This window comes from Strongylocentrotus purpuratus, unplaced genomic scaffold (genome assembly GCF_000002235.5).
Source record: "Strongylocentrotus purpuratus isolate Spur 01 unplaced genomic scaffold, Spur_5.0 spur5_scaffold_20, whole genome shotgun sequence".
NCBI classification, from domain to species: Eukaryota; Metazoa; Echinodermata; class Echinoidea; order Camarodonta; family Strongylocentrotidae; genus Strongylocentrotus; species Strongylocentrotus purpuratus.
Genome location: NW_022145606.1, coordinates 15,694,264 through 15,710,927, shown reverse-complemented (window position 1 = coordinate 15,710,927; position 16,664 = coordinate 15,694,264). Strand labels below are relative to the sequence as shown.

At 37.9% G+C, this 16,664-nt stretch overlaps 2 protein-coding genes across 3 annotated transcripts; one reads left to right on the top strand and one right to left on the bottom strand.

Annotated features, from left to right (window-relative positions):
- The first annotated feature begins 2,056 nt into the window (after positions 1–2,056).
- On the top strand, positions 2,057–5,601 carry LOC575118. The gene is made up of 2 exons (XM_030992852.1): positions 2,057–2,331; positions 3,701–5,601. The coding sequence occupies exons 1-2, from the start codon at positions 2,308–2,310 to the stop codon at positions 5,312–5,314; spliced, it is 1,638 nt and encodes a 545-aa protein (XP_030848712.1). The 5' UTR covers positions 2,057–2,307; the 3' UTR covers positions 5,315–5,601.
- A 4,339-nt stretch (positions 5,602–9,940) lies between these two features.
- LOC100891854 (diablo homolog, mitochondrial-like) lies at positions 9,941–16,407 on the bottom strand. Of its 2 annotated transcripts, XM_030992850.1 has the most exons (6): positions 16,325–16,407; positions 14,283–14,357; positions 12,976–13,159; positions 12,231–12,362; positions 11,197–11,328; positions 9,941–10,458 (listed from the first exon to the last, which is right to left on the bottom strand). In XM_030992850.1, the coding sequence occupies exons 2-6, from the start codon at positions 14,327–14,329 to the stop codon at positions 10,192–10,194; spliced, it is 762 nt and encodes a 253-aa protein (XP_030848710.1). In that variant the 5' UTR covers positions 14,330–14,357; positions 16,325–16,407; the 3' UTR covers positions 9,941–10,191. The 2 variants fall into 2 exon arrangements, with proteins under 2 accessions (XP_030848710.1, XP_030848711.1); XM_030992851.1 differs by lacking the exon at positions 12,231–12,362.
- Positions 16,408–16,664: the final 257 nt, after the last annotated feature.

The following is a 16,664-nucleotide window of genomic DNA, read 5'->3' as shown; positions in this document are numbered from 1 at the left end:
CAACGGCCAATAAAAATCGAGGTCTCCTGGGTAGTTACCATTGGTGGCAAATGTGTTGTTGTTGTTGGGTATAAGGCTGTCCAATCTGAAAACCTCACCATCATGGTAAGTTTTGTGCAACGGGGCCCTGTATGTTATTTGCAATTAGGGCAGTCAACTGTGAAGCTCAGCCATAACAACGATTCCCTAATATTAGACTATTTTGTTATGCATTCAAATCAATGGATATTTAATCCTGTTGCTGTGACCAGATGTTTGGTTCAGCTGTTTCAGACAGTTGAGCACTTTCTTTAATTTGTTAAGCACCAATTGGCATGCATACGTAATTGCAGACAGAACTCCGCTAATTATTCAAAAGAGGGACAAGAAATCACCTGTTCGAGATGCGGAGTAACAATAGTTGGGTGCTGTTTTGCTTCCATGGCTAGGCTTAGACAATCTTCAGTGAATATTCAACACCATGTCCATCACAATTGTGCAGGTCAATGTATATGAACTACTCCAAATATAAATTGATTTGTTTTGATGTGCAGGGCTGCATATAGGCCTACAAAATATATTTTGTTACTCTAACATCTAGATATATTTCATACACTTCTATATATTTTTTTAAAATAATTTTCTCAGACCTGATAAGCTCCACCCTTTAAAAAAGGCTCCAGATCTCATACATCTTGTGACATCATCTGCCAAACATATATTTGGATGTCACCCGACCTTTACTCAAACAGGGCGGCGTTTCACGAAACCGCCATAACTACAAGTTCACCTATACTTCCCATTGAATTGCGGGTATTAAATTTAACCCGTGATTCAATGGGATGTCGGTGAACTTGTACTTATGACGGTTTCGTGCAACCAGGAAGCTACATGGTGATACTATGAATATGACTGACAAAGAAAGCGGACAAAATATACAGTTCCTCAGGTAGACAAAGGAACATCCCTTCACTGCTTTCATTTAAAAACGTGTAGAACAGGTGTCACATGCATATTCACCTTTTTACATAATAGCAGTGAAGGGAAGTTCCTTTGTCTACCTGAGGAACTGTTTATTTTGTCCGCTTTCTTTGTCTGTCATAGTCATAGTGTGACTCCCAAGGAGGAAACTTTGGAGAGAGTATTTTCTTTGCTATGTAATTAAATTGGAGTAATTTTAATACTTTTTAAACTGGCTGTCGATACTGAATAAGATAAGGATTGTTGGATTTCTTTTCTTTTAAGAACTTGGATTAAGTGTTTCACGTTAATACAAAAGTTCTATTTCATCGGTTTTCCAACTTCCCCTACTAATTGAAAAGTATGGTTCAACTTCCGTATGTTTCAGTATGGTGCCCAATATAATTATTATAATGCCAAGATTTAGAAAAGTAACACAAAACAAATCAATATAAAGCGTATGTTATTGCTCTATTTTCAATGATACGAAAGTATGCCGCTATAACTTATAAGTTGCCTTTAAATACTTAAAAAGACAAAATAATTGTATGGACTTAAACAAAGTGTCGGAGCTTAACAGTGTTTGGATGACAAGTCATTAATGATGACTGGCATTACGATTTTGAAAGGATGTTTGAATTATAGAAATTAACATCAGTTACAAATTCATCACAATGGTTTAATCGAACGTGAATGCGGTACACATAATGGTTTTCAATTAATAGAAACTGCCCTTGGGTATATTTCTCGAAAAGCTTTGTGATTATATATATTCATTTTTAACTGATGTTAATTTCCATGTGGAAAGTGACTTTCGCAGTGTTCAGGCGCATAGACCTTTCTATTGGGTTCATGAAAGCCCTCGTTCCTGCAACCACGGTAACGCCGTACAAGTTCACCAAAGGTTTCAGACAATACAACATCACTGCTATTCTTTCTATAGGAGGTTACGATGAATTGCATGCCTGACATAGCACGAACCGTGACGTGTTTTGTTGTACTGAATGATATAAAGGCAATCAACAGATTTAGATCAAGCTATAAGAATTGCCACTCATCTACGCATGATGAGTGGCAATTCTAATAGCTTGATCATTGTGCAATTCATCGCAACCTCCTATAGAAAGAATAGCAGTGATGTTGCATTGTGTGAATCCTTTGGTGAACTTGTACACAGCGTGACCATGATTGCAAGAGCGATTGGCTTACATGAACCCAATAGAAACTTAGGGCTATGCGCCTACACACTACGGAGGGCACTATCCAAAAAAGGTTGCAATTTGTAGTTCAATTCACGGCCCTAGACGAGCAAAAACTTGATGACACTTCCATATCTTCTAGCGCCTGCACGACGTGTGCTCTATAACGATGGATCTTCAGGGCAAATGTTTGGTAAGTTATCATTTCGTATTCATACAATGTTTTAGAAAGATGTGTTTCTTTGGACTATTTAGTGCCTTTAGAAAACGTTCTCATTGCAGATGTATTTATTGATGTACCTAAAAGCTATATCTCGTAACAAATTAAGGTTTTCAATGATTATAAAGTAAAAGAGGGCTGGTTTGATTTTGGATATATTTTATGTGATTCCTGAAAGTTTTTTTTATCTTCAAAGAGCATATTTTAAACATGTTTTCAAACGTTTGCGTAGCAATTAATGGACTCTTATATTCATATGTTGTATATTGCTATGCCGAGCAAAATTCGTGGCTAATGTCTTACCTCATAACACATAACGTACTTGCTTTGCGCTTTACCTAATGAAATACATGTAACTCGCATGGAGGTACTTTAATAGCACAAATTCTTTATTGCAAGACGAAAATGCCCTAATAAAATGTTCACATTTATAATATCGTAAAGCACGACCATGTAAAATGTGTGATAATAATTGATGCAGAAAAGACTAGTTTACTAAAACATTCAAATTGCGTGCATACTTTTTGAACAACATGTTGTTCTTGACAGCCGGAAAGCTTCACCGAGGCTTTACAAACATGGCAACAAGTAATATATGCAGAATTGATTCCAAGTATTGCAGTTCATTCATTAATAACGGATTAATGAAATAGCTCGCCAATAAGTCCCAAGGAAATAGGCTTACTTCTAATCATCGGGTCGTCGCATCAGGTCGGCTGGTCGCGTTACCCGATTTGAGAAAACATGCCCCTTTATTCACAAAATGTCGGGGGGGGGGGGGTAATGTTTGTGAATAAAACCCCTCTCATCTACAAAATGGTCTGGTCAAATTTACCCGATACTTTGTGAAAACCATAAAGTAAATTTACCTAGCAAGTACGTTTTAAGTTTTGTATTTGACTCTTGCATTTTTATGATGGTATTGTTTAATACAGATGAAAATCAAACTTGTTCTTAATTATCCATGAATGTCATCCTTCTTTGACTGGGATATTAGACAACGTGGAATAAATGAGACAAACCTTTTGCAGATTTCTCTTTCTTCGGGGGGGGGGGGGGGAATAAGCCAAAGCCAACAGTTCCCCTCGTATTGAATCACCCTACAGCACTTGTTGTTTTGTTGTTTTATGCCCGCTAATTAATTGACAGTTAATTGACTTTTAATTTATAGTAAGTATTGGTCATTTTTATTTATCATAATTTGTTTTTATACTTTATTTCGACGAAATGCCTGCAGCTGATAACATTAACAACAATTTGAAAACATAATCAGTTGTTGCCCTGCATTTCCAGTAGTTTGAGCAATATACTTAAAACATCAATCCTTTTTCTTACTTTGAAGGTTACTAAGCTGGTGGTGGCTGTCGTAACGGGAATCCTGGTTCATGTAGGTCTACCTGTAACACAGGTATCACCTTGCGATATCAACATACCATTTGAAGACAGGTTCATCTGCAATGGGCTGACCATCTCGATCCATGATATATTGTGCCATGCAGATTTACCAGTTCCTGGTATCAGAAGGCCTACTGCTGCAGGAACCAGAGACATTGAGAACGGGACCATGGAATATGAATCTCTGACAGAAACGAATGTTTCCACGGATGGACACTACTGCGTATATGAACACCAACAAGAAGGTACTGTATTACTACGAGGGATGCCTACTGAATATGTCCAGGATAACACCAGTCAAGGTCAAAGCCATTTGGCTGCCGTTGACACTATGTTAAGCTACAGGGTAACCGATGAGGGCGCTTCAATAAAACAAGAGCCCCTGGTTTCAACGGATGAACAAAACGAAGTGCAGAAGGATACAGAGGTAGATACGAAGAAGAGACAGAGATGTATAAAGAGAGTCCACATTTTTTCGAGCATGACACACATGATCCCATTCCCAGAAATGAACCACTTTAGAGGGCTTTTACAGACTAGCTCCAAAGAAAATTATGAGTCCGACATTGACTGCATCTCCCAAGGACACACCTGTGATATTGTACTAACTCTTGGGGATGAGTTACGATCGATGAAAGGGAAAGATGCTGTAATATTTGGGATGGTCCCTACGATATGGAAAGGACATAAACTACGTGATATGATTGCGAATATAGACCCTGACCCAGAACAGACATGGATCTATTACAGTACCGAGTCTCCTTTAAGAGCCAGTCGATGGGCAGAACCGTTTGACATCGCTCGCATGAAGTACCACGTTTTAATGACCTACGACAAGGAAGCTGACATTCATATTCCATTCGGTTACTACAGACGGTTTGACAAACCCAGTGCTACCCCGAAAGACACAGCGTTCATGTCCGACGAGTTCTTCCAGAACAGAACTGGCCTTCTGTCCTGGGTAGCGACGAACTGCGACGAAGTGTTCTGGCCAAGGATGCCCTTCATCAAGAGGATCATCGAAGAAATGCCCCTGGATGATTACGGTGCCTGTGGACGCAAGAAATGTCTGCCGAAGAGATCGGAGCAATGCAATAAGCTCTTTGCGAGTTACAAGTTCTTTCTGGCTCTACCGAACTCCGAATGCAGAGACTACATCACCGAGAAGTTCTGGATGATATCGCTGAAATACGGCGCCGTGCCGCTGGTTCTCGGAGCGCCAAAGGAAGATTACGAGCGAGTGGCGCCTCCTGGATCCTTTGTCCATTTCGCTGATTTTGAGAGCCTCAAGGAACTTGCAGATTACCTTCACCGCGTTGATCAGGACGAAGCCTTATACAGGAAGCTCCATGAATGGCGACACCATGGCGAGGTAGTCAGTACGTATCCCTTGCGTCCAGGAGCAATGTGCAGGACTTTACCCCATATTTATCGGAGGAAAGAAGGCGATTTCAAGTTTCTTGGTGATTCTGTTTGGTACAAGGGTTGCAGGAACCCCTTGAACAACATCACTTTAAATCAAGGACACATCGAGCTCGAAAGTTGGGCGCCATGGAAATGATCAGTAATGATAATAATTAGTTTTAAGATATTTTCCGTTTTCTAGACTTAAATTAACTTGAGCTAATTTTGCATGTTTTCATGCTTTCTTCATGCTTTCTTTTAATTGAGTTTATATAGTTGTATTATTTTTATTATTTTACTTGAGTTTTTATGAAACTTTTCCTCTCTAAACGTGGGTTTATAGAGATTTTGTTATTTAACCCCTCAGTATAATCATGTACTTATACTTTGCAAATTTATTACATTTCCCTTTAAAAAAACATTATTTAAACAAAAGCCAAATTTACATTGGGGCTGCGCATGAAATCGATTTTCTTGTTGATATTGTTTTTCTAATTACATTCACTACTCAATAACAAGAGGTTTGTTGTTTAAATTTCCCAATGTAACAATCTGCGCATTATCAAACATTCTGATTTATATCTCTTTAGAGCCAAAAGGGCGTCAGCTCGTACAATTTAAAAAGTACACTTAAACATCTTTCCGACTCTCAACGGGTTATTGCCAATCTAAAACATTGAACCACATCGAGCGTTGAGGGCCCCATTTCACACCAAAAAAAAACCTGGCATCAGTGGAAAATGACAGTTTTGTTATAAGCAACTGAACTGGTTATCAGCAGATTTAAATCTGATTTTTGTCGTTTGTCATTGACAAAAGGCTTTGTGAAACGGGTCCCTGGTGTGCAGTGGCGTAGCATGGGTCAACACATTCAGGGACACCACCATCTTGGGGGGGGGGGGGGGTGAATGCCAGAGAATGAAGCCATAGAACGTCTCAAGTGATGGGATGTGGTTTCATCACATTCTTTTTGTCCTACTCCTTTATTTTTGATTGTTTTGTTTGAATTGATAATTTATGTTATATGTTTTTATTCTTTGCCTTTTGACAATCCTTGTTCAGCCCTTGAATTGTTTAATTCTTCTTATTAATTAACATGGATGAAATTGTTCAGAATTTGCATTTTTTTCCTTCTTTTTAACATGATTAGCAAGCAACGAGAATAATGATGATGTTAATAAGAAGTATGGATAAATCATTAGATTAAATTAATGATGTGTAATAATCGTTCTTGGGGGAGCGGGACATGGAAAATAAGAAAACAAAAGCATAGAGCAAGAAGAGTGGATACGCGTGATATGAGTTTTATCAATTTTATTTTGACCATCTAACTGGGTATGTTTGAATATTTGTTTATTATAATTCTTATTCTTTTTGTTCTCTATTTTGAAAAATCCTAGTTCAGCCCTTGAAATTTATAGTTATTCGTATTCAAATGTGTGCATATTTTGCAGATTTATTTTCTTCTAAAATCAATATTACTTTTCAGGAAGCAACGAGAATGATAATAATAATATTAAACATGAATAAATGCATGCTAACGATGTTTTATAATAAAATGAAGCCGAAAGATTATTCAAAGTTGTTGTCTTCATTTATAAAGATTTGGCAAACTGTAACAATTAACCAGCCGAGGGATAGGTAAAGAGATTAAACATAAGAGAGAGGGAATATTTCATAGTTGGATATACAGTGAAACCTGGAACGATAGAGGGACGGGAGGGAGAGCGAAAGACTCAGAGCGGGAGGGGATCAGAGAGAGAGAGAGAGAGAGAGAGAGAGAGAGAGTGAGGATTTTGACCAAAAAGGGCACATTGAAAATAAAGAGGTGAATAAATTCAGGCAGAGAGTGCGGAGGGGAGGGATAGAAAGGTATGAAGAGAAACATGGGGAAATAACAATTGAAAAAGTGAGATAGATTGAGGAAGCCAAATGAAAGGGGGGGTAGGTGTAGATTGTAAAGGGAGTTCAAGTGATTTTAGTAAGAGCTTGAGAAACACAGACACAGAAATAAGTCTAGGAAGAGAGGTTTCTCAGACAAAACGTATGAAGAAAGTGGGGAAAAGACGAAAAAGAAGAAGATGTAAACGATGGAAGAGAGAGAGAGAGAGAGAGAGAGAGAGAGAGAGAGAGAGAGAGTAAATGGGGCTTCTACAAAATGGCAAAATAATATTATGAGAGATTAATGAATTTGAGAAGATACAAAAGCAGAATACTCAATTATTAAATCTCTCTATTAAATGTTACTGTTCTTTCTGTCAATACAGTTCTCCTTTCATACATTTGAATAGATGTCTCAATATTACCTATTATGTTGTTGTCTTTTCTGTTTAAAATAAATAATTTCTCTTTCTCTGTCTCGCTCTGTGCCAAACCATTTTTTTCTTTGTGTCCTCAATTTAGGCCTTCTCCTCTTTCTCTCTACTTCTCTTCTCTGCTTCACCTTCAAGTTGCTTCTTTAGATCTATTCTTGCGCATGTATGTGCATTCTCATCTCTCCTCTGTTATATTCTCCTTCTCTTTTTTCTCACTCACTCACATTTACTCTCTCTTTCTCTCACACTTTCTCTATTGAATTTTGTTTCTATTCAATTTATGATCTTCCTCTTTATTTCATATTGAACAAATACTCCCCATTCTCTCTCTCTCTCTCTCTCTCTCTCTCTCTCTCTCTCTCTCTCTCTCTCTCTCTCTATCTATACATATATAATATATCTCACCCACTAGCCCTTTCTCTCTCTCCCCCCCCCCCCTCTCTCTCACACTTTCTCTATTGAATTTTGTTTCTATTCAATTTATGATCTTCCTCTTTATTTCATATTGAACAAATACTCCCCATCCTCTCTCTCTCTCTCTCTCTCTATTTATACATATATAATATATCTCACCCACTAGCCCTTTCTCTCTCTCTCTCTCTCTCTCTCTCTTTCTATTTATACATATATATCTCACCCACTAGCACTTTCTCTCTCTCTCTCCCCTCCTCTCTCTCTCTCTATTTATACATATATAATATATCTCACCCACTAGCCCTCTCTCTCTCTCTCTGTCTCTCTCTCTCTCCCCCTCCTCTCTCTCTCCCTTTCTCTGTTGAATGCCAACTATTCAATATGACTATCCTCTTTATCTCTTATTTTACCAAAACGTTCACCTCTCTCTCTCTCTCTCTCTCTCTTTAATTAACACTCTCTCACCCTCTCTTTGATTTTACTTCTATTCCTTTTATGATCTTCCTCTTTATTTCCTATGAATTTTAAATGTCCCATAGGCTTAATACAGGGACCACCAGGTTCCAGTAAACAAAGGGTTAATAAATCGCATTCTCTCGAGCTAGAAAATTATCACATTTTATTCATTCTTTGGTATACATATACAACGTTTTCATTATCTCATCTGGGGGGTGTTTCACAAAGATCCTAAGTTGAACTTATCTCTAAGTTGGACTTAAAATTTATGGGAAGCCATTAGCATCCTTGAAAATAGTTTGTAATTTTTTTTTAGAAGGCATAAAATGTTGATTCAAATCATTCATATTTTCTATTATCATGGGAGATTTCATGTTCTTGATGTGGAATTGATGAAAAGTCTGAAATCCTCCAATTTTGCTTTTGAATATATTTCATTTTAAGGCTCCAATGGCTGTCCATACTTTTTAAGTCCAACTTGGAGATAAGTTCAACTTAGGATCTTTGTGAAACACCCCCCAGGAATAATAACTATATCTAAATTTCGTCAAGGCATAGGGTTGTATTGAGTTTGAAGTGATGTTTTGGTAGAGGGATAGTGTTACAAGCAGGTCTAGGGTGCATGTATAATGTATGAATTACACTAACTTAAACAATGCCACAAAATATTTTTTAAGAGATAAATTCAGACAAAAATACTGATTCAAGTAGAAAGAATATAGCATCTACTATCACACACATACACATCCTTTTATAATCACATGATTACGCATATCGTAGCCTGAATGAACCAGATTCTTACTAGAGAATTGTCCTGGAATGATTGGCCTCTTAAGATACACTTAAAGGCAAAGACCAGTATTGGAAACGCCCCAATTTCAAAAAATGAAATGGAAGCTCTCATTACCAATCATGTGAAAGAATATGTTTTGACTAATACATGATGATAAAAATTTGCCGGGACACCGCCTACTAATTGATATATTTGGTAAGTTAGTTTATCTATTGGTATTTGAGAGATAAACGCATGTGTCGCACACGTGTGCGTAGTCCCATATACATCTTTCTGTGTACAGTGCTTGTAACTTTACGAAGACTGGGTCAAATTTCTTATCATCTTGATGGTTCCAGAAACTTGCAGTACACACCAATACTTATATGCTAGATGATCAACCTTTTCTGATCGATTCCCAAATGTTTCTTTCACAATGCAATCGCATGACCATAACTGGTCTTTATCTTTAATAAATGTATGATTCACACACTGGCTTGTCTCCGAAATGCATTGAATGTGCTTTGTCATCTTTAGTGTTGTATCACATAGCATTGAATCGACTACTTAACTCTCCCATTCAAATAAACTTCATACATATACTATTCGATTCCCGTAGGCAAGGGGTTAATCATTGGAAAGTGGCTCAGTAGAATCCATCGCAGAACTAGCATCCCATTTTCCAAGTTCTGTCTCTGTCTCGGTATCTTTGATGTTCTTTTGATACTGTCACTAATGGACCAATCTCATCATCCCAATGAAAGCGAATTTTTTCCAGTCTTTGTAATCGTTAGGAGGTGCCTACAAGGCGTCTCCTCCAGAATTACTCATCCCCATCTTCCTTCATCGCTCTGATGACAGGACAGTCACTTTCATAGAATGCCTTGCAAGAACCCACTAGGTAAGTTCCTACGTGAACTCTTCTCTGGAGCCTTTGTCCTCATCCCAATCTTCCTGCTTCTCCGTCTGGGTCTCCTTTATGTCCTCGGCTTGTAGCCTCAAGGAATCTCAGACTCACTATTACAAGACATCCGTCCCTTTTATAGAATGCCTTGCCAGTACCCACTAGGTAAATTCCTATGTGGACTCTTTTCCGGTACCTTTGTCCTCATCCCCACCTTCCTCCTTCTTCTCGGTCTTGGTCTCCTTGATGGCATCGGCTTGGAACTTTGCCAGTACCTTCTCGGCCTTCAGGATGACTGCCGTCGTCAAGGCGATCTGGGTGTTTACATATTGGCATCTGTCCCGTCCCATCATGGCCAGCTCCTCGTTGCCCGACTGGAACGCTGCCTCTGATGCTGCTTCAAGGGTTAAGAGGGCGCTGTTCAAAATGGCTTCAAGGGCCTTGTGCAGGAAAAGAAAGAATGAAATGTAATAACTTTAAGCCCATCTGTACTAGTTTAGCCAGGAGGATTAGACTTCCCTACAAGGTCACTGGCAGAAGGTTATCTCATTAAATCAGCTCCCAATCAACATAAGAAAAAAAGGATCATGGGGGACTAACAGGCACCGATTAATTGTTTGCTATATAGAGGGCGCAAGTAGCTATAAGTAGTGCAGTGGGGCTTTAAAGGTGCTGTTGTTGGTAGTTATTTTATGGCATTCATTCAGTACTGAATGTATTTGCCATATCTTCAAGGTACAAAGAGCAGATGCTTTAAAGCCCCGCTGTACTAATTATAGCTACTTGCGCCCTCTTTATAGCAAACAATGCCTAAACGGTGACTATTGGTCCATTATGATCCCCTTTTTCTTATGTTGATTGGGAGCTGATTTGATGAGATAACCACCTGTCAGTGACCTTGCATGGAGGTCTAATCATCCCGGCCAAACTTTAAATAGATCTACAGTAGATTTCAAAACAGTGCAAATAATCCTATTACTAGTATCGTAGCTTCATGTTACATGCTCATGTCCATCTTTTCATATAATGTCATTGTGTTGCACAAAGCAAACCTACTGATAATTGATGCCCATTGTATTGTGTCTATCAGCACGTGTGGCAAACAAGTGATCGTGCCAATCGGCAGTGACGGCAAAAGATGGGTTAAAGCTTGGAATAAATCAAGGGCTAACACTGACCTGTATCTCATGCCTCCTATCATCGATGTTGACCCTCGCCTCTATGACCTCCTCCCAAAGGTCGTCTGAATGATAGCCCATCTTCTCAAATTGTCTATGCTTCTCAACTTTACCCATCAGTAGTTCAATATCCTGCAACAAAATGTAGAAACAGAGGGATAAATGACGATTCTACTAAAAACTAGCCCAGGCAAGTTATATTTGTCCATGCTACTTCATCTCACACATTCATGACCACCTGTAAGATTTTAGTATATGTGATAATTGTACAGTCAAACCTGCTTTTAATAGTGATCACCTGTCTAGAAAGACCACATTTTTTGTTTCCCTTTAAAATGGTTTCCCACTGAAAAATGTACTAAAGGAACCTGTCTACAAAGACCACCTGTCTATAAAGACCACTTGTTGTGTTTCTCTTGGGCGGCTGCTATAGACAGGTTTCACTGTATTAGGTCAATATTCCTACTGGAGGATAGATCCCTCCAAATATGAAGAGAAACCTTGGAGAAGCCCATTTCATTAAAATTTCACAACATCGTAATCATTGCAACAGCAAAGACCACTTTGTCGGTCATTTTGTTGTTGTTGCCTATTTCACCACTTATTATGGTCCTTCTAACATCTACCACCACAATTCCATGTGCCTACTTTCACAATTTTTATGTGGCTTTTTAACATGATTTAGTTATTAATAAATATAAATACTGGCTAAAAGTTGGCTCACTGAAATACAGTACTTACAGCCCCACTGCACTACTTACAGCTACTTGCGCCCTCTATATAGCAAACAATGCCTAATCGTTGACCATTGGTCCCCCATGATCTTTTTTTTTCATAATGTTAATTGAGAGCTTATTTGATGAGATAACCACCTGTCAGTGACCACACAGGGAGGTCTAATCCCTCCTGGCCTAGTGCGGTGGGGATTTAAAAGTGACCTGAAAAAAAAAATCTTAAGCAAGCTACCTGCAAAATAGAATAATGATGTGATGTTGTATATACTTGAATGCCTACCGGTACTCTTGTTTTCTTACCCGTGCAAGGTCCTTGTATTTGTCAATGATAGCTACAAAGGTTTGGGTTAGAAGCGCTGAAGCTGAATCTACCGTCATAGCTGCAGCGTTCATGATAAGAGTGCTACTGGTCAGAGTATCTGGATTAACTTTCTAGAAGCAAATCATAAATGATGGTATGAACACATCTTGGTATATACATGAATTACTGGGTACAGATGACATGTTCATATAAAAAATTGGTTAGAAGCGCTAAAGCTGAATCTACCATCATGGCTGCAGCATTCATGATGAGAGTATTACTTGTCAGAGTATCAGGATTAACTTTCTACAAAAGAATCAGAGAATAAACACATCTGGTTATAGGCCGGAACTACTGGGTACAGGAAAGATGACATGTTCATATAAATGGTAGTATAGCTTAACATTGTTGTACATAAATGCACATGTTTTTAACTGCTTCAAAGAACAACTGTTTCCTAAATGAAGTTTAACCCATTGCATACTGAAACTGAGTGGTTCCTGTATTAGCCATATGGGTAATATGAGAATTTGATAATCAATAAGTTAAGAATTAAATTGTCTTTGAGGTTGTATGACACATGATCCAGTGAAAATTCCCAAACTTATTCAACATTCATAAGATAAAGAAAGATAAAAGCGCACTGTGCTGATCTATTACAATTTTACCTCTAAAGTTGTTTAAGTGGTTTACTCATTCATGTCTGAATGAGACCTTCAAGGATGTACAATTGACAATACTCACAGGTAATCCTTTCACACCAGCCTCCTGTGCGTTATGAACAGGAATAGCACACAGTCCTCCTAGCCCTATAAGCCCTGTTCTTGCAAGCAATCTGGTGATATACTGGGAGGAAGTCTGGTGTGTTGATATGGGTCTAGTCCTCCAGAGTCTACATGCATGCCGATAGACACAGTAAGTGCTTCTCCTGTTTTGTGGTAAATTCAAGAAAATTCAAGTAAATTCAAGTTTGTATTCATCTTTCTTTTATAACACACATTACAAATATAATATGAATATAACAAGTTGACAGAATATGGCGTTACAATAGAAAGATGAGGTGACCTTGGTTGAAAGCAAGGCTTGTGGAATAAAGGTACCTCATGTGTATAGTAAGTACAAGTAAAGGGAAATACTCAATTAAAATTACCGGTAAAATTCAAATTAATTTATTGAAAATCAAAATGCTCGTATTGATGGATTAACAATATAACAAATAAAAACAAAACTGACACAAAACAAAGTAATTCCAAATTGATATTTGTTGAATAGGAACAAAAACCTTAAGGAAACAGAGACAATCTGTTAAAAAATAATGCTGTTTGCTTTGATGATCACATTACAATCGACAAGATTATTTGTATCATTGTTAATTTGTTGCCCCCCCCCCCCCCTTTAAAAAAAGAAAAACAAATTAGGAGCATGTAAGCAAAAGGTCAATTGTGTACAAACAAAAAGTAAGTTGACAACTAAATCAGACAATAAGATAATAAACTATTGAAATGCAAAACAGGGTATAACATAGACATATACAATTAAAAACGAAACCTTGAGTAACAAGAAATAAGAGATTTTGAGAAAGGCAGGGAAAGAGGGAGAGAAGGATAATTGAAGTGAAGGGGGAAGGGGAATGGGGGGGGGGGGGGCAGTGAGAGTAAAAAATAGGATGTTAATGTAGATAGAGACAGACACAAAGAGAGGAGGGTAAGAAACAGAGAGAGAGGAGGAATAAAAATGGAGATGGAAGAAAAAGGTGAAAGTTGATACAAGGATGATGTATATATATATATATAGACAGTGATCAAAAGAGACAGAGAGAGAGAGAGAGAGAGAGAGAGAGAGAGAGGGACGGTTCGGGGTTTAGGGGATGTGTGGGTTTAAAGGCAGAGAGAGGAGAATAGAGATTTGATTAATGCAGTATTCTTATATTCTCACATTTTCTGTGAAAAAAAGAAGAAAAAACATACTAAACATAGGAATACTTCAATAACAGAAAAGAAACAATTATTATATAATAAAAGATAGAAAATAATAATATGACGTCAACTCACATTTGTGATACTGTACATAGGAATCTGTGACCTGCTCTGACAAACATGGTGGTATAGTCTGTGTACTCTTTAAACCTAAAATAATGAGGTGGAAAATAAAATCATTAATGTTAGGAAAGTTTTCAGCATCATAATTTATGTCTAGACTATATGATGCGAAAAAACATACAAACAAAACAATCCCCCTTCCCCCCCCCCCCAAAAAAAAAAATAAAATAAAATAAAAAATAAATAAATAATGATAATAGATCTAGGTCTAGAAAATCTAGATCTAGAATCTATATAGCCTTTTGACAAGGCCTCGTTGACTCTGGCTAAGCGGCTGAGATGAGTCTAGATACCCGGAGTGAACGCGCGACCGAATGACGAATGTCATGAGGCCTTTTGGAAAGTGGGTTTCACTGCTCCGCATGAATTATTCATAGAATGTAGGCCAATACGCCTACTTTGGATTCATTGACCAATCAGAACGGCGATCTCCTAGTTGGCTTCGTTCGTGATTCGTTCCATGTAGAGGTCAGTGGTCAGTGGTCTTAGCACGTACGTATAGTAGGCATCAGGGAGGTGAGACTTGTAGGCATGTAGGTCCATGTTCGCACTACGTAGAGTTTACTGTGTGTGTGTGTGTGTGTGTGTGTGTGATGGATACTATATGCTGACGTCGTGCTAGGATACGTTTTCTACGTTTTCTGAAGCGAGTTCCAGTCGGAAACAATGGTTAACATAAGAAATCCAAACCAGATTGATAAAGGCCACAGGTCTGGACAATTCGCACTGGCGTTCATTCAGGTTTTCGCGATTAGTCTCTTTTTAGTCGCTCGGCGTCTATCAGGCATGTGGCCTTGTTTAAAGGCTAGAATCTATATAAATAAATAAATAAATAAATAAATAAATAAACAAATAAATAAATAAAATAAATTACAAAGGGAATTTGGCAATCTTATATGTAACATAGATGTAGACTAATTGGGGCCTAAAGTTTGAAGAATGAAGGTATTTTACTTTGATCTTTCCAAAGACAGCAAATATTTGATTTGGACGACGAGATATAGATCTATAGTACTAGTAGTACGTCCATGATTACGAGTTGATAATTTAAAGGTAAAGACCAGTATTGGAAACATCCCAATTTCAAAAAATTAAAAGTAAAGGAAGCTCTCATTTAGTCATTACCAATCATGTTAAAGAATATGTTTTGACTAATACATGATGATACAAAATTTGCCGGGAAACCGCCTACTAATTCATATATTTGGTAAATTTGTTTCTCTCATGGTCTGTGAGAGATATAGGGTAGTCCCATAAACATCTTTCTGTGTATAGTGCTTGTAACTTTACGAAGAATGGGCCAAATTTCTTATCATTTTGATGATTCCAGAACCTTGCAGATGCTAGATGCTAGATGATCAACCTTTTCTGATCGATTCCACGTTTCTTTCACAATGCAATCGCATGACCATAACTGGTCTTTACCTTCAACAATTAAAAAAAAATAATGTGACCAACCGACTGGACTGTCAGCAAAATAAATGAAAGATGTTTCTAGATCTATGCTATAATACCAAGAAAGGGTGTATCAATGATTTTTTTTTTAAGCCTCAATTTAAGGGGAGGTGTTTTTTTACCCAATTTGTGAAAAAAATATTTAGCGGCAAATCAACCAACCGGTGAATAAGCAGGGGGGGGGGGGGGGGGGGAGTCGGGACACTCCCTTTTCCTCAACATCCATCCCTCCCCTCCCCCTCCTTGAGCAAACAAAAAACAAAAACTTAGTGCTTAACCCCCCCACTATGTATGCGTACACGCACGCGACTCGTAAGACTAGATCAGTTTTCAGCCAGCATATTTTTCAACAAATGGGACACTGCAAACATTTTACTCGACGGAATTTGTTTTATTTTATCTTAATAACACCTACAGGAAGACAGAATTTAACTTTTAATCAAGGCGTAACATTACATTGACAGTGTTATGATACTAGCGATTTACAACAGAAGTAAAACAAGATTTGAGAGTAATGTAAAAATGAAGAAAGGACATACCGTGAACAGTTCTGTGTTATGGAGTGCCTTCTGACAACGTATATGGTAAGCTACTTGAACAAAAAATACTGACAGAATGAATAAGAGAAATGAACAAAAAAAGGAAACCAAAAGTGTATAAACAAATGATAAGGGGCACTGGCGTACCTAGGGGGGGGGGGGGGGAAGGGGGTAGAGGGCCCCCTGACGGGCTCCAGGGGAAAAAAGAAAAAGGGGAAAGAAAAGAAAAGAAAGGAAAGGAAAGAAAAAGAAAAAAGGAAAAGGGAAGAAAAAAAGGAAAGAAAGAGACAAAAGGAAAAAAAGGAAAGAAAAAAGGAAGAAGAAGAGAAAAGGAAGAAAA